A 23,013-nucleotide genomic window follows, 5' to 3' on the forward strand; every position below is an offset into this window, starting at 1 on the left:
TTCACAGAAACTGATATAGGATGTAACAGTGTCAGTATATTCATCCAGGCTGTCAGCTGAATTTTCAAAGACACTCCAGTCTGTGGAGTCTAAACAGCTTTGAAGTTCCATCTTTGCTTCATTAGGTGCACTTTTTCACTGTTTTCACTGTAGGCTTCACGCATTTAAGTTCTTGCCTGTACGTCGGTATTAAGTGAGTTAAGCAGTGATCAGACGAGCCCAGGGCTGCACGAGGTATAGCACGGTATGCGTTTTTTACCGTAGTGTAGCAGTGGTCTAAAGTATTATTTTCCCTGGTAGGACAGTCGATGTGCTGCTTGTATTTAGGGAGTTCGTGGTTGTGTTTAGCTTTGTTAAAGTCCCCGAGAATAATGAGGGGTGAGTCCGGGTGTTTTTTTCCAATTTCGTTGACTTGTTCGGCGAGCGTTAGCAATGGGGTGTTCATGTTAGCTTGAGGCGGAATGTAGACTCCAGCCAGTATGAATGATGCGAACTCACGTGGCGAGTAGAATGGCTTACAGTTCAAAAACAGCGACTCCAAATGCTGGCTGCAGTGTGTGCTGAGCTCCGTGACGTCCGTACACCATTTTTCGTTGATATAGAGGCATATCCCGCCGCCCTTCGTTTTCCCCGATGATTCCATGTCGCGGTCCGCTCGATGAATGTGGAAGCCGGGAAGCATGACGGCGCCATCGGGTACAGCGTCGCAAAGCCGGGTCTCCGTGAAGCACATGGCCGCGGAACGTCGAAGTCTTTACTGGTCTTTAACAGAAGATGAATCTCGTCCATTTTGTTGGGTAGGGAGCGTAGATTCGCGAGGTGGATCGACGGGAACGCCAATCTGTGTCCTCTCTTGCGGAGTTTCACCTGAATGCCGCCACGCTTCCCTCTGTCTCAATGCGCCGAAAACCGCGGACGCCGCTCCGGTGAGTAACTCGGGGAAAAAACTGAGCGGATTTGCGAAAGTTGGTGACAGAAAGTCCGGAGTAGCCACCTTGATGGTTAGCAGGTCTCCCCTTGTGTAAGTGAGTCGTGTAAGGTCTCCAAAGATGGACAAAAAACACAAAAACAATACTAGAGAGCGCGTTACCGAGGCGACCACACTGGTAGGCGCCATCTTATATATATGAAAAAATAATAATTTCTACACAATGTGGGCGCGGCCTATGCGCTCTGCAGTCCGGAAAATACGGTACTTACAATTTCATTGTTGCATGCTGCCTCTGTCAGGATACTTACATTATTCGTACCCTCACTGTTTTAGGACACTGCACTATTTGCATACTGTAGTTGACTACTACTGCCCACTTATGTGTTTGAGAACTCTGCGCCATTTGCACAATCGTCACTGTGCCAGATCATTGCACTATTAATCACTTTAAATTGCTTGAGGACTGCATCATTGGCTCAATTGCCATTATATCAGCAACACCACTAGGGTTGGGCATCGAGAAGAGAGAAACCACTGGAACCGGGACTATCGATCCGGTTCTCCTGGAATCGTTACAATTAAAAGATTTCGGTTCCCTGACTACAGTCCGCCCACCCTGAAGAAGAAGCGGTGAAAACCAACGAAGAAGAACGCGCATGAAGTCGTCATTGTACCCAACGGCGACAGCGAACAAGTGTGCTCTTAACTTTATTAGAATTAATGACCAGTCGCCTCAGTGCAACACTTGGAATGCAATGATATTGCGCAAAGGAGGCTTGCACAATGTGTAGCATCTGACTCGCGCCGAGCCTCAGCCTACACCGCGCGGAGCTTCAGTGAAGTCAACTGGGTGAGTGAAACAATAAAATACGTCTATGCCAACATTGAGACAGCGAACAAGGTAAACGGTTGGTTGCACTTTTGCACTGATGTTTTTTAGCGTTTATTTTAGTCTTCAAACCAACGTAAGCGCCGATGACAAAAAAAAAAAAAAAGCTTAACATTGAGCTAAAACTTCACCGTAGCAACTTTACATCGCAATTTATTGGGACAAAATTCACATAAACGTTGTCTCACAGTATCACAAACACTAACCTTGTACCTCATCGGTCAAAATCGGGAAAGGAATCAGCGTTTTATAGCATGTGGTTCCATCCATTAAAAAAGATAACTTTTTTTTTTTAAATAAATAAATAAAATAAATACATTTGAATCACTGGTGCCGTGTAAAGTTGCTTTTCGTGTCAAAATGGTGAGTTCCGGTGTGTTCCCTCCAAAATAAAAGGATACAAGCTTAAAACAGGAAGTCAAGTTAAAACTTGCACATTTAAACCATTTGACGTGATGAAACAGTCCCAAATACTTATTTGTACAACGCTATATTTAACTTTTTTTGAAACAATTAATGAATATTAAGTCAATTGGGTTATTTCCACACACGCCTTTTCGTTCATAGGTTTGATATTGATACTGGTTATAAAGAACCACGAGTCAAATGTTCATTTTAGTCTATGCTGCGGGCTGCTAAGAAAATGGATGTTCATAATTTGGACACCCTTTATTTACACCATGTAAACTTTTTTGACCCAGTCCCCTAAAAGAATCGAGAATCATTTGGAACCGGAATCGAAATAAGGAACCAGAATCGCTCAAATTCAAACGATGCCCAACCCTAATCACCAGACTCGTGGTACACTTTCATTGTTCAATTACTCTCCACACTCCTGTTTTTTGTCCTAAATGTATATTTTGTCATACTGGCTGTTTGTTGTCATACGAGCATGGTTCCAACTACTGGAGACAAATTCCTTGTGTGTCTTGTAACATACTTGGCCAATAAAACTGATTCTGATTCTGGACAGTAAAAAGTCGTTTGAAAAAGTTTAGTGTAGTTCAGAGACCTGAAAAATCTACTTCAGTACAGTAACCAGGTATTTGCACTTTTTTTACATAGTATCACTGGAAAATTAACCACTGCCTAATTATTACAGTACATCGGCATTTTTGAATAGTGGACCTAGATTGGTCCCTTTGTAGTGATTCGTGAGTCAGGAATGAGTGAATGATTCTGAACAAAGCAACGTTGGGATTTTTATATAGAGCATTCATCAGTCAAAAGGTTGACCACCTCCTTTTCTCGTTCCGTCTTTTTTATGTCATGTCGTCATCCGCGGAGGTTGAAAAAAGTAACAAGCCTATTTTGAGTAATAAGTACACATTGTTTTCAAATGCAGAGAGTTATAGTCTGATGTAGTCAAAAAGTCCATCTTACCAGTACCAGCATGTTGGGGATGGTGACCACGTCAGACTCGTTTCCGGCCGACATGCTCGGCTCGAAGAAGTAGCGTCTGTATTCTCGGTAGGTCACCGTGTTGTTGGGATGAAACGTGATGTTGTCCTTCTGACACTGCTTCCTGTGCACGCACACACCACACATCAAGGCCACGTCATCCAACTTGCTCACCCTTTAATGACATCATCGCTCAAAATTTGTGCCCATGGAGAAACTTGATGCGGACAATTCTTCAGACATGAATAAAAAACATTGGCTTACAAATCAAACCTTCCACAACAGAAGCCAACCGTTAAATGGGCGAGCCAATTAATCGGGCCGTTGAAGTTAAACGAACACTTACCTAATACCTTACAATACATTAAAATATTTCAATAAAAAAAAATACAATCACTTTAGTAAATAAAAACAAATACATTTATAGAAATAGAATAATATAAAATGTAAAATCAAACACTTACAGGGCTCTACACTAACTTTTCCATTGGTAGCACTGGACCATGCACAATGTGTGTAGTCTAACGTAACTGGGATACCGTAGCTTTGTATATAATAAAGATTGAGAGTGACTCGTGTTATATCTTCAAAATATTTTACTCTGAATATGAAGTAGGTCTGCAACAAGCAGTGGCTGACTAGACAGATCATTTCTTTTATATAATTTTAAAAAACAAGGGAAACGTGCATGTTCTTAAAAAGCATAACAAAAGGCATGCATGTGTTTACATGTGTTCTATGTACTGTGTTGTTGTTTTTACTTTTCATAAATGCTGTACCAGCCAAAATTTTAACTTCATATCAGCATACATGTGCGTTTGGGTTCAGGGAAAAACATAATGAGTGTGATTTGAATATAAAATGTGTATTTGTTAACAAACAAGCAGAACTTAATTTTTGGTAACAATGTAGTAGTTGTCAAAACATGCAGTACTGTACAGAAAAAAATAACTAGATACTTTTGTTGGAAATGATTTGAATGATTTGAAAGAAGAACTTGTGGGTTTACAGTAGGAGTCCTGACGCAGTCATATATTAATGGTGGTCATGAGACTTAACAGTCGCATATACTGTATATCCTTATTTGTTTCAAAAAGGTTTTTTACAGAACTTTAACACTGTATAATTGTGTACAAAGGAGTCAACAGAGTTAGTTTACACGCATGAGCGTGGGGTCGGGGGGGAACTCGCCGTGCTCGGTGCTGCAGCTTTGTTCGCTTCCCGTCTTTTCGCAGCGCCCAACACGGAGTGGCGTTTCGAAGCGAAAATACACATATCCATCCATCCATCCATTTTCTGTATCACTTATCCTCATGTGGGTCGCGGGCGTGCTGGAGACTATCCCAGCTATCTTCAGGCAAGAGGCGGGGTACACCCTGAACTGGTCGCTAGCCAATCGCAGGTCACATATAAACAAACAAACCATTCGCACTCACATTCACACCTACGGGCAATTTAGAGTCCTCAATCAACCTACCAAGCATGTCTTTGGGATGTGGTAGGAAACCGAAGTGCCCGGAGAAAACCCACACAGGCACAGGGAGAACACGCAAACTCGAAAATACACACAAATACGAACAAAAACAGTGTGCTGTGGCGAGACGCCTTTACACTGGTTGGAGCAACGTCACTGGTGTGGTGAAAGATCGATACTCTCTGAAATGTCGATCTCGCTGATACCAGAAGATCGATTCTCAAAAGTAAATATTGATACTCCAGTCATTGGAGGGACTGTATTTTCAGTATCGTATCAGAAAGAAAATCGGTGGTATGGATAATTAGCACACACAAAAGGAACACATCGCGGCACAATCTCAGCACAGCAAAAGCCAAATTCTATTTGTGGCGGCCCGCCACAAATGTATATGTGGGAAAACCTTGGACGTATTAACATTTTGGGACTGGCCGGGAGCCAGTTCAGGGTGTACCCCGCCTCTCGCCCAAAGTCAGTTGGAATCGGTGCCGGCATACCCATAAGTGACCCTCAAGGAGGAGCAGCGCTTCAAAGAATGGATGGATGGATGTTCTTTCAATGTATTTTGAACAACAAATTATCATGAATTCATTTAAGGTACGGCAAATGAATCTGCACTGATTGTATCATTTGACTTTATTGCATTTTCGACCGCTCTCATGTAACGTTAGATTTGTTTGACACAATATGTAAATGGCCTGCTAAAATAAGCCTCCAGCTTGTGTACTGTCACTTGAAATATAAAGAGTCACGTTGAACTTTCAGATTTGATTGCTTTGACTTCAATTCCATCCAGAAAGCTGTATTTATCTCCATGTCTTAAAGTGTGCAAAGTTCAAAGGTGAGCATTGCGGCAGCGCCGAACTCTGACCTGTACACATATGGTCCTCGCTCCTCCAGCATGGGCTTCTCGCCGTTCAGGACCTCCTTGGGGTTGAGGATGTTGAAGAAGTAGACCGACATGTAGAACGGCACCGGGATGTCCTTCCACATGGTGTACGACACCTCGTTCTTGGGGTCGATCACTGTGTTCTGGGGGGCCAACGACATAGTTTACATGTTCCATTTTGTTTCCATGTGTAGAATACATTTTATGCTGAAAACGCGCATTTTGTACACACGCATTTGCAATGGAGTGACACACCCCAACTACAGTAACGAATCTAAATGTGTTTTTCATATGTGGTGAATAAATGGAGAAGAGACCAACTCATCCAAGAGGGTAAATTCAAGTTACAGCAGCACACAGAGCACAGACTGTCTAAAAATAAAAATACTATGTAGTAAGAAACTGGTATATACAATGACTTTTTGGTTGTTGTTTTATTTAACATTGGATAAAGTAGCATGTGCTTGTTTGTTTTTTGGGGGGGTTGATGATGACTGACTGATTTGGAAAAAAAATGTTTATGATTGGCAATGCATATTTCATTAAGCATAATTACAGTTGTCCAATTCAACAGAATTCCAACGGGTGAGAAAATGCCTGAGGGATGGAGGAAAAGTGTGCTGGTGCCCATTTTTAAGAACAAGGGTGACGTGCAGAGCTGTGGGAACTATAGAGGAATACAGTTGATGAGCCAAACAATCAAGTTATGGGAAAGAGTAGTGGAGGCTAGACTCAGGACAGAAGTGAGTATTTGCGAGCAACAGTATGGTTTCATGCCTAGAAAGAGTACCACACATGCATTATTTGCCTTGAGGATGGTGATAGAAAAGTACAGATAGGATCAGAAGGTGCTACATTGTGTCTTTGTAGATGTAGACAAAGCCTATGACAGAGTACCCACAGAGGAACTGTGGTACTGCATGCGCAAGTCTGGAGTGGCAGAGATGTTAGAATAATACAAGACATGTACGAGGGAAGCAGAACAGCGGTGAGGTGTGCTGTAGGTGTGACAGACGAATTTAAGGTGGAGGTGGGACTGCATCAGGGATCAGCCCTGAGCCCCTTCCTGTTTGCAGTGGTGATGGATAGGCTGACAGATGAGGTTAGAGTGGAATCCCCGCAGATCGTGATGTTTGCAGATGACATTGTGATCTGCAGTGAAAGCAGGGAGCAGGTGGAGGAACAGTTAGAAAGACGGAGGCATGCACTGGAAAGCAGAGGAATGAAGATTAGCCGAAGTAAAACAGACTATACGTGCATGAATGAGAGGGGTGGTGGGGGAAGAGATAGCAAGAGTGGATGACTTGAAATACTTGGGGTCAACAGTCCAGAGCAACGGGGAGTGTGGTCAGGAAGTGAAGAAACGGATCCAAGCAGGTTGGAACGGGTGGAGGAAGGTGTCAGGTGTGTTATGTGACAGAAGAGTCTCTGCTAGTTTAGAAGACAGTGGTGAGGCCAGCCATGATGGACGGATTAGAGACAGTGGCACTGAAGAGACAACAGGAAGCAGAGCACATGAAGATGTTGAGGTTCGCTCTCGCAGTGACCAGGTTGAATAAAATTAGAAATGAGCTCATAAGAGGGACAGCCAAGGTTTGATGTTTTGGAGAAAAAGTTAGAGAGAGCAGACTTCGATGGTTTGGACACATCCAGAAGAGAGAGAGTGAGTATATAGGTAGAAGAATGATGAGGATGGAGCTGCCGGGCATGAGAGCTAGAGGAAGACCAAAGAGAAGGTTGATGGATGTCGTGAGGGAAGACATGAGGGCAGTTGGTGTTCGAGAGGAGGATGCAGGAGATAGGCTGACATGGAAAAGGATGACGGGCTGTGGCGACCCCTAAAGGGACAAGCTGAAAGGAAAAGAAGAAGACAGTTGTCCAATTATCACCAGCAAAGAAATTACTTGATTACATTTATCAGTGAAAATAAAACATCACAGATTTGCCATTTCCATTTGTTGTTTTTAATGACCCACAAGACACAATTATTGAAAATATGACGTTCACTTCCAAATTACTGATTTATTCAATGACAAATGATGTAAAAACACGTACAAATGAATGATAAAGTAATCAGGTGGTGAAAGACGAGAGATTGGTGTTGGAATTTTGTTTTCGTATCATGGTTTAGTGGGTTGATTTGGTGCGGCGTTCAAGGTCCGTCGGAACTCACCTTAACGATCTGGTCGTCGATAATCAGTGGACCCACGATGGTCACGATGGTCCCGAGCACCAGCGTTAGGACCCCCATGACCATGAAACCTACCACCACTTTGCTTTTATTCACCCCCATCGACACTTTTGTCGTTGTTTTGGTGGGAGCTAACTGTTAACCTGCTAGCTGCTGGCTGCCACACGGGCCAGCTGAATGCACGTCCGCGTCCGCAGGGCTTCCTCGCGTCCGCGTCCCTTAAAGTGTCCCGAGAGGAACTCGCCGCCGTTGTTGAGACATTGCAAAAGACACTTTTCCAACGGAGACGCTTGAGGCGTCTGTTCGTTCGCCATCTAATTTATAGACAAACCTGCTCCTCCTCCTCCTCCTTCTCGCGTGGCATTCTGGGAAATGCAGTCCGCGTCTTCTTTTAGTTTTTAGGGTGCTTGGAGTTCGCTTCATTGCGCTCGTTGGGCAAAAAGCAAACACGAGTCAGTTGACGTGGACAAGGTTCATAAGGTTTTCATGTTTACTTGTGTTGAACTTGAATGTTGAGTCATCAAAACTTTTGTCTGCCCACCAAACCAACATTTTGAGCACTTACTCATGACCTATTGCATACAAATACAGTAATGTGTTTATTAGTAGCATTGACACTCCTATTAGTTGTATAGAATTTCCACCCTCGATATAAGCAACGTGTGCCATCATTTTACATGTGGCTATTCGCCGCAAATGTGATCTAAAAAAAAACATTGGCCCATTTCTACCACTACAGTGTGCAGTTAGCCAACAAGCTAACCCTACATCTCACAAAATACATCTACCATGAAGTGTTATGCTTCACGCGGCGCACAGAGCGAGCCGTTGGCAATTTGGATGGCTCCACTCCCTGCTGGCGGGCTCGCGGACCGACAGACTGGCATTGGGTCCGTCCAGTACTCCAGTCTCGCTCATGTGCCACGCGGAGATCTACACAACAGGGAGACTTAAGGAAAAGTTAACTATTTATTATGTTTGCTAGCCCGCGAGCTAATGAGCTAGCAAGTTAACGAGCTCACTAGACCCTCGGCGGGGTCGTCAAAAAGCCCTCGCTAAGTGTTGTTGTGTGTGGGTCCACACAGCAGAGAAACTTACGGGAAAGTTAACGTTTTATTATGTTCGCTAGCCCACGAGCTAACAAGCCAACGAGGAAAAGTTAACTGTTGATTAAACACAGCGGCACCTCGTTTTCAGCCTGTAGCTCACTACAGACCCTTGAGCATACCGTATGGACAAACAGATTTGACTGAGAGGTGGAGGTCGAGCAGGGCTCGTTTCACCGGACATGCCCACAAATTCCTACAGTTGGAGGGCGGGTGGTCTCTATTGTTCATTATTTTGGAGCCTCATTTTATATATGTGGCAATTTTTTTTATACATTCAAATTTGGCAGGCTTTTCAACAACACTTCCCTGCGGTGTGAATATCCTTCTTTACAGTCCCTTTAGTCATACCATTTAGTATTCTAACAATAATAACAATAACATTTTAGCATTAAAAGTATAACGGAAATAATAAAAAACACAAAACAAACAATAAAAGCTATGTGAATTATAAAACAAATAAACAAGAGTGATTGTAAAAGTCTATTGTGTTTAATAACATCATTTAATATATTTTATTATTGTTATACAAAGGATGCAAAAACACAACTAAATAAAATAAGAATAGCTAATTACAGTTTTCAATCAATCAACAAATTAGATTTGTAATAACTAACTAACCAAATAATTTTTTTACCAATAACTTTGACAAAAACAATGATACTATTTTATTATAATGGTTCATAACCCCTAACTCTAAAAAAACAACTACACTAAAAAAAATAAGAATTAAAAAAATAATAAAAGCTAAGTGCGGTTTGAAATCAATCAATGAGTTACAAGCCTGATAACTTTGTTTTGCATTATTCACTCCCATACTTAACACTTTCAATCATCTGAAGTGCTTCTCTTTTTTTCTCCCTCACACAAATACACACACACACACAGACACATACGAACACGCGTACACACACGCATACAGGCGCACACTCACACACACACACACACAGGCACACGTACCTTGACAATCTGGTCGTTCATGACGGTCCGGCCCACAAAGATGAGGATGACTCCGGACAGAGCCATGAGAACTCCAGCCATCATGAAGCCCAAAGCCACTTTGGACTTGTCCACCGCCATGCTGGATAGCAACTAGGGAGATGGACGGACAGATGGGTGATGACGGACAGACGGACAGATGACGGACAGACGGATGGACGGATGGATGGATGCAGTTCTTTTTCCTTTTGCCTGTGAGGTGTGATCAGAGGATGGAGGTGGCAGCCGTGGCACAGGGAGGGATGGAGGCTGTCGTGGTCTCGGTTCTGACTTTATATGTCTCTGCGGCTCCACGATAACAGGCCTCGCCCCCGACATCCTGCAAGGAGGGGCCACCTCAAATCTTCCCAGGAAAATTCTCTCCTCAAAAAAAATATATATATATTTGAAAGTTTTTTTCACATGTACATTTGTGTCTGCTTCTGCGACTCTTCTAAATACGGAGGTTTTGTTTACACATGAAGTGTACACATGTACACTGTTTTCTGCTTTAAGCAACAAATACAAAAATGTGTTCATCATACTTGGGATTTAAGTCCTTCACTGCCGTGGGCATTTTTAATCCAAACATTTAGTGTCATGAGCGTAAGACAGCGTAATTTATTAGTCAAGTTCGTTTTTCAACGGGTAGGCGTGGAAGACTGTCTCGCCCAGCTCGAAGTTCAGTTTTGTAAACAGCCGCCATGAGTACCAGATCCCTGCAGATGGTGGCGTTGCATGGCTTTGGTTTTGGGATCAGCACAATCTTTGAGTAGAAGATAAAGATTAGGCGGCGAATTCTCGGCTTGCCGTGTTGATGATGAGGGAGGGAAATGGCAACCAGTTGGAAGTCGGACAAGTTTAGGCACCTCACACTCTTACAGTGTGTGTATATGTCTGCAAGAAACAGAGTATGCGTGGCGGTAGGAAGTAGAACATGTGTGAAAAGATGCAGTGGATGGAGTGATTTAAAAAAAATGTTTACTTGTCTTGTTTTTGCTGTTTTATAATTTGAGGTGTCACTAAAGCAAAACATATTTGCGTCAAAGTTACTGTTCTGCAAATAGTATAATGAATGGCATGCAGCAGGAAAACAACTTGACTCCTTATAAAGGTGAAAATAAAGCCTCACCACATATTTAATCGATCAAAACTCAAAATCAAAAGTTTTTTTTATGCCCTTTGTGTTGCACATTGTACAAAAGGTCGTCATATTATCGACTGTGGGGTGTACATATTATAATGAACATGACGTGCATCTTTACACAAACATTTGAAGTTAAGAGATGTCTTTAAAAGCATTTGAAACCTTCCAGTAAGACTCCATTTTTATTTCTATTTCATTGATTTGTGCTTTTTCTTGCATCATCTGTTGTGAGTCTGTATGACTGCATCCTACTTTGTGTCTTCTTCGTGACAAAGGCTCCAGGAATGACATTTGCTTACTGACATATTGAAGACAGAGCAACACGCTTGACTCACAATAAAATACACACTTTGTCAACAAGCACACAGTATACATTGTGTGTGTGTGTGTGTGTGTGTGTACGTGCGTGCGTGTGTGTGTGTGCGTGCATGCAGGATGTGGTGAAATGTAGTGCGGTCATAAATTTGCCCACAGGCACACACAAAAAAAGAGATGATTTTAACTTTTTGGATATTTTGTGCAACTTGCCTGATTTTAAATTAAGGAAGTCACGTTGAAGTCAGATGACAAATGACGAATGCAACACGTTCTCATTTGGGACCGTGGCAATGTGACATGATTATTGGATGGCATGATATGATAACATGATTATACCTTTACTTGTCAAGTTACTTCAGTATGCAATGACCTAACATGGCAACATGAGGATTTGGTGACATGTCACGCTAACATGATGGCACGATGATTTAACGGCGTGACAAGATCTGGCGATAAAATGACACGATCCGATAATATGCTGGCATGGCGTGACGACGGAATGATGAGACAAAGCTATAACATGACTATACGTGATACGATGACATCACAGCGAGATGACGCAATGATCGGAAAACAATGATATGAATGAATAATACAAATGCACTACTGTAAGCGACGATGTCATGATGTGTGATGATGCAACGGTGCAACGGAATGACAAGATGTGACGATAGTGTGACGACGACAACGTGCCGTGATGATATGACGGCATGACGCATGAATGTGAATGATGTCGAAGCTTGTCACGCTTTTTTATGTTTTGTGTTTGCCATTTTGCACTATTTACAGCATTTTAGCCGTGTCATTTTCGGGCAGAGAATATTGGCATTTGTTGTTGTGTGTGCTTGTGAATCGGCAGTTCATTTACAACATCTCCGTTAACTTTCTCCTTTATTTGTACTTTCCCACCTGTATTCATTTTGGGTCATACTAATATCTTTTTTTAGAGGAGAATATCTGCGCTTTTTGACTTGTTACTTGTTACTTGTTGATGATGCACCGCGAGGAGCTTTATCTCGGCATGGAGCCGGCCGACTTCCATTCGGCGAAGAATGCATCCCGTTGAAGATGTGGAGACGGGCGAGAGCAGATGCTGAAACGAAGTAACTGGACTAAATGGGGAGAAGATTTGAACCATGCCGTGTGGTTGTGTGCAACTCACAAAAACTGAAATCTGAAAACTTGACGTCACGCGCGCTGTGATCGCAAGATTACAATTTGAAAGTCCCTGGTTGTAATGGTTGTGTTTTATGTTGCATCTGACTTTAGTGGCATTTAAGGGACGAGAAGCACCCAAGTGAAGACTGCGTTGGCCGTAGATGGCGTGCGACATAATGGCGGCGGTCACATGCTTCCTGCTGGCAACGCACACGCACAAAAGGTTGGAGTGTGTGCGAGTGCCGCCTAACCTAGGCCTCTTTCTCCATGGATGCGCCGCATTTGATGATGAAGAGCTCCTCTCTTCATCGCCGCGCACATGACGTTCACCGTGGTCGCTCATCTGACGTCGCCAGCAGGAATTAAGGAAGACCGCCTCCAACCAGTCCCAGTCTTCCTTCCTTCCTTCCTTCCTTCCTTCCTCTCTGCTGATAGAGGCGCTTGCTAAAGAAAGAAAAAGGAACCTTCCCCACAAGACAACTGGCAACATTCTGCGTATTATCGCCTTCCTTCCCTCACTCGGCTGGCAACATTCTGCTCACCACACATCCACGTTAGTTCTCAATCGAAAACAAAAGACTAGGTTCATATTCTTCATATTATTAATAATTTGGCATCTACCAATCTATCTATCTATCTATCTATCTATCTATCTATCTATCTATCTATCTATCTATCTATCTATCTATCTATCTAACCCTAATTCTTTATACAAAACATGAGGGCCATATTCAATTTTATTTTAATGGGATTCAAATTAAAGGGTCAAGCTTTTCAGAAAAGCATTATCATTAAACAAAACATAACCATAAAGAAATGAATGATGGTTCCTGTTCAGTCATCAGTCATATTTCAAAACAAAAATACAATATTTCACAAATTCTGCCAGGTTATGTAAATTTATGAGCACAACTGTACATATATACAGTCGTACGTACCCCTATCATATTGGAATGAAAGTGTAGGCTACACCTTTTTTATAACCACTAGGTGGTGGTAGCATTTTGGAATGAAAGTGTACAGCTTTTTCCTAACCACTAGATGGCGGCATACATTTATAAAATGTGAAAGTTTTTTTCCCCGTTTGCCCCTGTACCTATGTATAATGCGCACTATTGACTTTTGACAATTTTGTTTGGGGGGGGGGGGGATGCGCATTATACACGAGAAATTACGGTCATAGTTACTATTGAGTCAACAATTTTAGCATGCAATCATTTATAGCTGATTGCGTGACAAAGCATCAGCGCAGCTGTCCAATAGCATTTTACCAGTTAGGCAGATAGCTCCCATTCTAACATTTATTCATTTTCCGTACCACTTATAGGGTCGTGGGCGAGCTGGAGCCTATCCCAGCTATCTTTTGGCGAGAGGCGGGGTACACCCTGAATTGGTTGCCAGCACATCGCAAGGCACATACAAACAAACAACCACTGACACTCACATTCACACCTACGGACAATTTAGAGTCTTCAATTAACCTACACACTAAAGATAAAAGTCCAAAGAAACACACAGCTTGACTGTCGCCATGCTATTTTTTAAAATTTTCCTTAGTAAAAAGTGTATTTGATTGATAGATTTAAACCAGGGTCCTCAGAACTGCGAGGCAGATGTGCTAACCAGTCGTACACCGTGCCGCCCCCTTTCTAACATATTGAGGAAAATGACTGGGAGGTCATTGTCAAACAATCCACAGTAAATGGAAAGAAATGCACGGCTTCACTGTTGCCACACAATTCTTTTTATTTTCCTTCGTAAAAAAGTGTATTTGATTGTTGTTACTTTTTTACTTTAACATTAAGTGTGTCTTTCTTGGGGACTGGAGTGATGGTGGAGCGTTTGAAACAGGTCCCTGTCTAATTATAACCTTCAAACAAGTGCGACATTATCACAAACAAAGAATCAACACATACAAACATTGCATCTAACAATCCTCACAGGCATTTATTCTCTGCAACGTGGGAACAATGAACATTACTGGAGCTTAGTTTGGGACCTTCTCTGCCTCTGCTTCTCTTCTCTTAATCTTGCTGCATGTCTTCCAGTAGAGCTCATTGCTGCATGTTGTGGCACAATGTGGTACTAAACAGAAGGTACTCTAAATCCCCATACTGTAGTCCCTTGTTTTTTCTCGATTGATGGAAATCTGTAGTGACCATGTATTCATTTTATTATTTGTACATATTTTAAACCTTTACGCATAATACCAATACAAAATATGCATGTGAGCTGCAGGCATTATTTTTGTCCACTTGGGGTCGGCATCCTCACAATGTACACTGACTTTGAGTGTGTGTGGATTTAAAAGGCAGGGCCTGGCCTGGTGAGCGACACGCGATGTTACGTGTTTTAATTTCTTAACGTTTTCTCAATTAAGCGATTGAAAGTGCACCAGCAGCTGTCTGCCCTTGACCATCAGTGGACGGATTACAATTTGTTCTAACTGGTGTTAATTTGTTCTAACATCACCACTGCAAACAGGAAGGGGCTCAGGGCTGATCCTTGATGCAGTCCCACCTCCACCTTAAATTTGTCTGTCACACCTACAGCACACCTCACCACTGTTCTGCTGCCCTCGTACATGTCCTGCTGTATTCTAACATACTTCTCTGCCACTCCAGACTTCCGCATGCAGTACCACAGTTCCTCCCTGCGTACTCTGTCATAGGCTTTCTCTAGATCTCCAAAGACACAATGTAGACACAAAGACACAAATCTGCGACACAAAATTAGATATCTCCGATGGAAAAATCTGTGATATGGTGAGAATGCAAAATGTGAACTGCAATATGGCAAGGGACGGTTGCTGCAGTGATTCAAAGCAAAATGTTATTTATAAAGCACTTTTCATACAGTGAAATGCAACTCAGTGATTTACATAAAATCCATCCCCTTCTGTCACTCAAACACACACACGCGCAAACTAAAATGAGGGAAGTAGGAAACGATCACTGATTTCCAACGCAAGTCGCTGACTTTGGATCATTTACTCTAGGTCCACTACTAACTATCTACGTCCACTGTATAAAAGTCCCTATAGCATAATTAGGGCGTAGTGAACAGTGTTTTTAGATTGACAATTGCAGTGCAGTCCTCCAGTCATCGGGCAGCAGAAGGCTCCCAATCCAGTTAATTAGCAAATTGTCTTATTTAAGAAGGTGTCGCCCAGGTGATGTGCTTCAGCGCTAATGAGCCAGTGTGACCATGTTGCTGCTCTTTGCTGCACTTTTCTGCTGTGCAACCCTTCAGCATGGTAAACATCCACAACATTAACTTGTTCTTGAGCTTTTTCTTTTGATGTGTGTTTTGTTTCAGGCCACTGTGCTCCGTCACCAGCCAAAGACAAAGGTAGAGTTAGCATGTCACTTTTTGTCAGCATTATCCCCGATCAATTGTCATCAATCCAATGCAGACCTCCTCGTCAAAGCCCTCGAGTACACCGAGAACAACCCGGAGACGCTAGCAGGCCAGTGCGCACTTCTTCTTCTTTTTCTAATAATAATAATAATGATGACAAGGATGATGATTGGTAGGCCCTTTCTTTTTTTTAATTGTAATTCTTTTGATGACTATGGGATCAACATGCACAAACTCATTGGTTTTTTCAAGTGTAGGTATCCTCGTGAAAATGTCTTTTTTTTTTTTTTTTTTTTTTTTTTTTTTTTTTTTTTTTTTTTTTAAAAAAGGTTCCAACCACAATCCCTTAAAGCTCCGTAGCAACCCCTGGAAAGTTTGAACAAATTCCTCTTGAAGCTAGTTTCAATTGGCAACATGAAATTTGATGGAAATGCGCTTCAAACTCTGTAGATGAAAGTGCTTAAATGATACTAAATAGACTTTAAACTCTTCACATGCATGTCTTTATACAATCACAATAATGGGAAAGACATGCAGCAATTCCCACACTTTCACAAATTCATACATTCATGTCTCAGAAATAACAGCATTTTGCTTTCTGCTATTGTGTGAATGCAAAATAGCAGTCTCATACTGGCACTTCAGCTCACAGATCCCTCTGGTTTATTGCAACATGAGAATCTCTCCAATGGCATTAACGGTCAAGATAGTTTGAGTGACCTCTCAAAAAGAAGTGAAAGCGAGGAATTCTTTCGACACCAAGATTCATTTGTTCGTTTCCATGGAAAATGCAAATTAAGCAATAGGAGAGAAATCTGATGTATCCAAAAATGTCATTGGCATCTTCAGAAAACGTTGCAAATCATGAAACTTCATCTCGGACACCTAACGGTAAAGACATTTTGGCATTAGGTTTGTGGAAGTGTAAATATTTTTCCATAGATGAATTGATCTTTTGATTAGGATGATTTTAAAATTAATCAATATTACTATTTTCAAAAGATAATTGAATGTTGTTGATCCAATAACATAAAAAGGTTTCAAGGACGCTTGCATAAGACTGTAAGCCGGAAGCCATTTTGAGCCCGTTCCAGGCCTCGTAATTTGATGAACACCAACAAGGGAATTTGTCCAAATGAGGCCTAATCACAAGCATGTATCCTAGACTAGTGATTCCAAACACATTGATCTAGCTTCATCCATGCCAGTGACATAGCGAGAAGCAGAACAATTGAATGCGCTACCACTAGATGGCAGAAGGCTCAATGAGCCAGTGGATCCACCTGTTGGCCATTCATAAAACAGCTTTGTGGCCTACATTTCACACTGGTGAAGTACATTTGGGAGTAAATTGAGATGAGCATTATTTCAGTATACTTTTGGAAACTTATTTGGTGTGCTCTGGATTTTCTAATGTGCCTCGGCGCAACGGTTGAAAAACACCGACAGGCAGAGAGGTGATGCTTTTTATCAATATGCACAGCCTATGCATACTGTTAGAATTTTGGGATTGTTTCATTTCGAGGGTGTGCCACGATGAAAAAATGCTGTTTGTTGTGCTGTGTCGACAGGCTTGATGGATGATGCAGTGGCGGAGGGTGACATGCTTCTGCAAGTGAGTCTTTGCGTCTCATAGACGTGATTTCTGATGCTTATGTACTGATGTGTGGAACTGAGCAATCTGAATACCATTCGTTTAGGACAGGGGTGCCCAAACTTTTTGGCTCAGGGGCCACATTGCCGTAAAAAAAATTGTCATGCGGGCCAGCATTAATTTTACATGCTACCGACGAGGGGAATGCTTTTTTGTATTTTTATTTTACAGTTTTACTATACTGTCTGCTGCTAGGTAGATCTTATAACTGCCTGACCTGGATAAATGAAGGTTAAAATAAAAATTAATGAAATGCAAAATAAAGTATTTTTATGAAATTTGACTCAAACTCAAACTTTATTCATCAGAATCAACAAACATGTTTGCATTAATGTGAAGGGTGCTACTGAGATCTCGACTGCAGTAAATGGGGCAGGTCTGGCTCAAAAGCGGTGGTTTTAATGTGCAAGATGTCACGCAGGTGGGAGTCGCTTAGTCTTGTCCTCACGCGGTTCTTATTCATGTTCATGACTGAGAATGTCTTCTCACAAGTATGTCGAGCCAAACAAGCTCAACATTGTCTTAGCAAATGTACGAATCTCTTAGAACCTGTCTTTATCCAGCTGCTGGTAAAGGTTGACAAGGGAGTTGTTGGTACAGGCTGCGACACTCCGTGTCACACTGCAGCTCAATGAGCTCCAGCTGCAGGTGGGCTGGAACGTCACTGAGATCCACGGAAACGGTTTGGCACAGAACTTTTTGGTGAATAATACAATGGAGTTTTATAGCTTTACCTCCTTCTTCGCTTACTTTCTGACACACTAGGGTTGATAATCCACTGTGCTCGCCAACCATGGCAGGTGCGCCATCCGTAATAGTCCCCGTGATTTTATTCCACTTTAATTTTATGTCATGTACGGCGGAACAAACAAAAGCAAATAAATCGTTCCCTCTTGTTTGGTCCTTAAGGCTCTGGAGGTCAAGTAGCTCTTCACGCACGTTCATTTCACTGTCCACTCCTCTCAAAAAAAAATCAGGAACTGAGCGCTGTCGGATGCATCCGTGCTTTCGTCACAGGCTCACGAAAAAAATTCAATCTTCACTCCTTTTGCGTCCAACTGTCTCTTAATATCAGAAGAAACTTCTTCTTCGCCTCTTCGTGACACAGTGCTAAGAGCCAGGCAAACATTGGCGAACTGTTGCTTTTTCTCAGGACAAATGTTCTCCACCATTTTCATCACACAGTCTTTAATAAATTCACCCTCCGTAAAAGGTTTGCAGTGCTGGGCAATCAGCGTTGCCCACCTCATAGCTCGCCTTTGTTGCATTTTCATTCGACTCACTGGCTCTTGTGAAAAAGTGTTGCTGTGCCGTTAAACCAGCTTCCAGTTGCTTCAATTTTTCACTGCGTTTGTTCCCAGTTAGCTTGTCGTAATTAGCATGTTCCGTCTGGTCGTGCCTCTTTATATTGAACTCCTTGAACACAGCCACAGTCTCTTGGCAAATTAGGCAGACGCAGTTGTTTCTAAACTCAGTGAAAAAATAGTCAGACTTCCATTTTTCCTGGAAACGTCAGCCCTCGCTATCAACTTTCCTTTTCTTACTTCCAGTTGCCATTTTAGAAATGGGCAAAAAACAGATCATGTGCAAAACGGCCCCGTGAGAGTTCAGCCACCAGTTTACTGCCATCCTGTGGTGAAATATAAAATTGCGCGTGTATTTTGTACTGCCGGGCCACATTTATTATTGGTTTTATGACAGAGGCGTCGGGCCAGTGGAAATATGAACACGGGCCGGATGCGGCCCGGGGGCCGGACTTTGCGCATGTCTGGTTTAGGAGGTAAAATAAGATCTCGTTTTTCCTGTGCAGAGTAACCGTAACGCAGTGGACAGACTGTGGCCTTCCACAAAGATCCCATACAAGATTGCTTCCAATTTGGGTGAGAGATCGCGTGTGAGCGCAAACGTTTAACGATGAGCTAAATGCGAAACCCTTCTGTGCGAAAGGCTTCCGCACCAATGACATTGAGATGGCGCTGAACATGATCTATTCCCACACCTGTTTGTCCTTCCACAAGCGTACTACCGAGGTGGACTACCTCTACTTCAAAGACGGCTTTGGGTAAGAAAAGCTTCTCGCTCATATTTTGACACTTTTATACATGTGAGCTGCTATACTATTTGGGGCAGGTCGCAGTTGCAAACCCAGACCGATTTGAGGGAGGTGTGGAGTAGGTATGGGCAAATGTCCATAGAACCTACGCTAATACTTCATCCAAATCCGGTGACCCACATTAGGGAAAACATTGGGAAAATGTTAATTGGTCTGAGACTTCTGTGGTTTTTATTTATTCAGAGGATCTCACCTGGTTATTGTCTTTTACCACTTCTTTGGGAGGAAATGGCAGTGACTGACCTGATGACATTTGTCTATCTTCAGCTAATGCTAGGGAAGGTAGCCTTTTGGAATTAATGGGACTCTGGCAAATCAAAATTTTTTCAATTTTCATATGTAGCCCTTTTCAATGAACTCTTCACTTACTCATGGTGGGTTTTGTGAAACCATATCGTGAATGACTAATCATTTTATAGCTCATTTTGAACCGAAGTCAAGGGAAACTTTGATGCAAGCTTTCATGGCCAACATCTGGCCCGTGGACCTTGGTTTTGACACCTGTGGTTTATTTGGAGTCATTCCATGTGATGACGCAGGTGTGCGTCCTACGTGGGCTTCATAGGCGGCAAGCAGGATGTGCATATGGGCAGCAACTGCAGGTTAGGCAACATCGTCCACGAGGTCCTCCATGCGCTGGGATTCTACCACGAGCACACAAGGATGGACCGCGGGAAATACATCAGCATTGTGTCCGGCAACATCATGAAAGGTCGGAAAAGTTTCTCGCAAACGTCTCACTCAGTCGACGGTTGTCACTTTCTGGCTGTGTTGACAATCATTCACTCATTTCCTAATCAGCAACTAGGACTTTTAGTGGACTATATAGTTCCACTAAAAACATCACTGTAGGGAAGGACCCTATGATTCTGAGTGTTCTGAATATTCACTCCTTCCCTACTCCAGAATCACAAGATGGTTCCTGAAAAAGCCCTATCTAGGTCCACGATATAGTCCAGCATTTAAAATTCCTTTTGTGATTGTGGAGTAGGGAATGATTCTGATCAGTCATTGCTTAATCACTAAAGAGGGTTTTTGAGTGGACCTTTAACAAACTGTCCACGTAATAAAACTCCCTCTATAGTGATTAGGGAGTCAGGAATAAGTGATTGATTCAAATCACAGCCAATCAAATGCCAACTACTTTTGTCAATGCATTGTGGGATGCATTTAGAGCCCTTGATATGGGCTAGCCGATGCTCGTGACAAAAAGGTGAAAGCACAACGTAATGTATAGGGAGTGCTTCCCAGCACAGCCTCTGCTTTGTTTTCAAGGGCATCATAAAAACTTCCGGAAGCAAATTGGGGAAACGTTCCAGCTCGCGTACGACCTGACCTCCATCATGCACTACGGCAGGTATCGCACGCACCACGCAAGCTAAAGTTATCACGGTGGTGGTTTGGCTGATTGTGTGTCGGCGGCGGGGGTAGGACTTTCTTCTCGGCAAATGGGAAGCCCACCATCGTGGCCAAAGTGAAGGCCACTAACATGGGTCAGCGCGTCGGCATGACTCACACAGACGTCCGAAGAGTTCGTCTGCTCTACAAATGTGGTACGTTCTTTTTTTTGTTAGCCGCTAACACTCAGATTCTACCCATAAATGTGCACTTGACTAGTCTGCCATCTTTACCAGACCAAATGAGCAGAGTGGTGGCACCCCAGTGGTTGGAACCTGCAGACAAATCTGCGCCACCCTTTCTTGCGCATGAGGAAGATGCCATCGCCCTCCCCCGCAATACCACCCGGTCCCTGCTGGAGAGCGCCAGAAACACCAGCTGAACAGATGACAGTATTTAAATAAAATCGGTCACCTTTTTGTGGCATCACGACAATGGTACCTTGATCTGGGTTTCTTCCCCACCTGATTTTTTTTTTTTTTTTTTTAAATTAAATTACCAGCTGGGTGGGATGGAGGGTGCGCGTTAATGGAGCTATCTTAATCTGTCAAAACCGGTCTAAATAATTCCATCCGATTGGGGTGAATGGCGAAGGGGATCATGACAAAGAAACTTCAATGTCTTTTGTTTTTTTTAAAAAAAGAGAAAAAAGTTGAAAAAATTTGATGATGAGGCTTTGTTTGTTTACAATATTTGCATAAATGACATGTACTTTTGTGTGAAGACACAGCCATAAAAAAATGGCAAGTTTGGCTTCAAACTGTAGTCATCCTTGTTAGAGTAGCATACACAGGAAGTCAGCTAACCTGTTTTCCAGGTTTAGGCATGTTAATTATGGTAAAATGCCTTAGCGCCACAGTGGCCCATGTACTTTCAGCAGTTTACTGATTGGGACAAATACAAAATTAAAATACTTGCAAGCTGCTGCAGGCTGCAACTCGTTTCCAGATGGTCACGTGCAAACTAAGAATCCAGCTCACCATGCCAAGCCCCTTGAAGGCACTCTCCAGCACAAATGCATACAGTACTTTCACTTTATACAACTAAATATCTTTACATTTTGTATATACAATGTGGTGCTATTTTTCTTAGTGACAAATGGGGGGGGGGGGGGGGGGCAGAATGGATTAATGGGATAAATTGATTTGATACAATACAGTGAATTTTATAAATTCATGTAATTTCTAAACTAGACTGCAATTTTATAATCAGAAATTATGCCGGGTTTCGCAAAAGCTCGAACAGTCGAAGCAGATGCCTTAGCCCAAGCATTCACATATGGTGGTGTAACTCTCCCAGCGGTACCTCCCAGTCTTAGTTGCACTTGGTTTTTCACAGCGGCTGTGAGATGGGTGCACATGGAGTCACAGATCAACAGGGACACGTGGGAAAAACCCATCTGGTCTCTTTACGTACCCCTCACTCAACCACTCTTATTTTCTCCTCGTCCATCCAGCCCTTTTGATTGGCCTTAACGATGACTTCGGCTGGAAACTTTTCATTAGGCAGAGTCTTCCTCTTAAAAATCACCATTGGTGGCAGTTTCTTTCCATTACCATGGCAATCAAGCACAACAGTAAAAGCCGACTTCTCGTGCCCCGTTGTGCGTATCGCTACCGTGGTGGTCCCCTTCTCTACAGTGCGGTTCACCGGGATGTCGAAAGTGAGCGGCACGTCGTCCGTGTTGGTGTTGTGGTCGGCCTGGATATGTTTGTCGGCAATCTTTTTACTGCAGAAGGAGCGGAAGATGGCCAGCTTTTCCTTGTAATACGCCGGAAGTTGCTGCGCCACGGTAGTCCTTGCCTGGATGGATAGATGGCGCCGTTTCATAAAATGAAAGCACCAAGACTGACCACCTTGAAAATGTTAGATTTTCATTTCTTCTGCAAGCGTTATTGCCCTCAGTCGAATGGTGACTGTAGAGACTCTTCTCTCGGCTGTTCTTTGATCATTCATCCATTGCTCGAGTTGGTCTTCCAACGCTGCCCACCTCGCCGGTTCACAGG

General features: G+C 42.7%; 2 protein-coding genes across 3 annotated transcripts in view; one reads left to right on the top strand and one right to left on the bottom strand.

Annotated features, from left to right (window-relative positions):
- Nucleotides 1-10,118, bottom strand: part of scarb1 (scavenger receptor class B, member 1) — a 37,967-nt gene extending 27,849 nt beyond the window's left edge. The window contains exons 1-3 of one of the 2 annotated variants that reach the window (XM_061697655.1): nt 7,758-8,090; nt 5,567-5,727; nt 3,204-3,345 (exon numbers count right to left, since the gene is read on the bottom strand). In XM_061697655.1, coding sequence (XP_061553639.1) covers nt 3,204-3,345; nt 5,567-5,727; nt 7,758-7,877 — 423 coding nt within the window. In that variant the 5' untranslated portion in view covers nt 7,878-8,090. Of the gene's footprint in view, nt 1-3,203; nt 3,346-5,566; nt 5,728-7,757; nt 8,091-9,841 lie in introns of those variants that run through there. The other variant, XM_061697654.1, reaches the window with a different exon arrangement.
- A 7,064-nt stretch (nt 10,119-17,182) lies between these two features.
- Nucleotides 17,183-21,389, top strand: LOC133414151 (zinc metalloproteinase nas-4). Its single transcript, XM_061699302.1, has 8 exons — nt 17,183-17,299; nt 17,414-17,457; nt 19,307-19,376; nt 19,444-19,558; nt 20,149-20,321; nt 20,885-20,966; nt 21,041-21,162; nt 21,244-21,389. The coding sequence occupies exons 2-8, from the start codon at nt 17,419-17,421 to the stop codon at nt 21,387-21,389; spliced, it is 747 nt and encodes a 248-aa protein (XP_061555286.1). The 5' UTR covers nt 17,183-17,299; nt 17,414-17,418.
- Nucleotides 21,390-23,013: the final 1,624 nt, after the last annotated feature.

Source organism: Phycodurus eques, chromosome 15, assembly GCF_024500275.1.
Source record: "Phycodurus eques isolate BA_2022a chromosome 15, UOR_Pequ_1.1, whole genome shotgun sequence".
Lineage (NCBI taxonomy): Eukaryota > Metazoa > Chordata > Actinopteri > Syngnathiformes > Syngnathidae > Phycodurus > Phycodurus eques.

Coding starts and splice junctions, on each gene's coding strand:
- LOC133414151 (XM_061699302.1), top strand. CDS start 17,419: ATGGATGATGCAGTGGCGGAGGGTGACATGCTTCTGCAA. Junction 19,377..19,443: donor CAAGATTGCTTCCAATTTGG/GTGAGAGATCGC, acceptor TCTGTGCGAAAG/GCTTCCGCACCAATGACATT. Junction 20,967..21,040: donor TCCATCATGCACTACGGCAG/GTATCGCACGCA, acceptor CGGCGGGGGTAG/GACTTTCTTCTCGGCAAATG.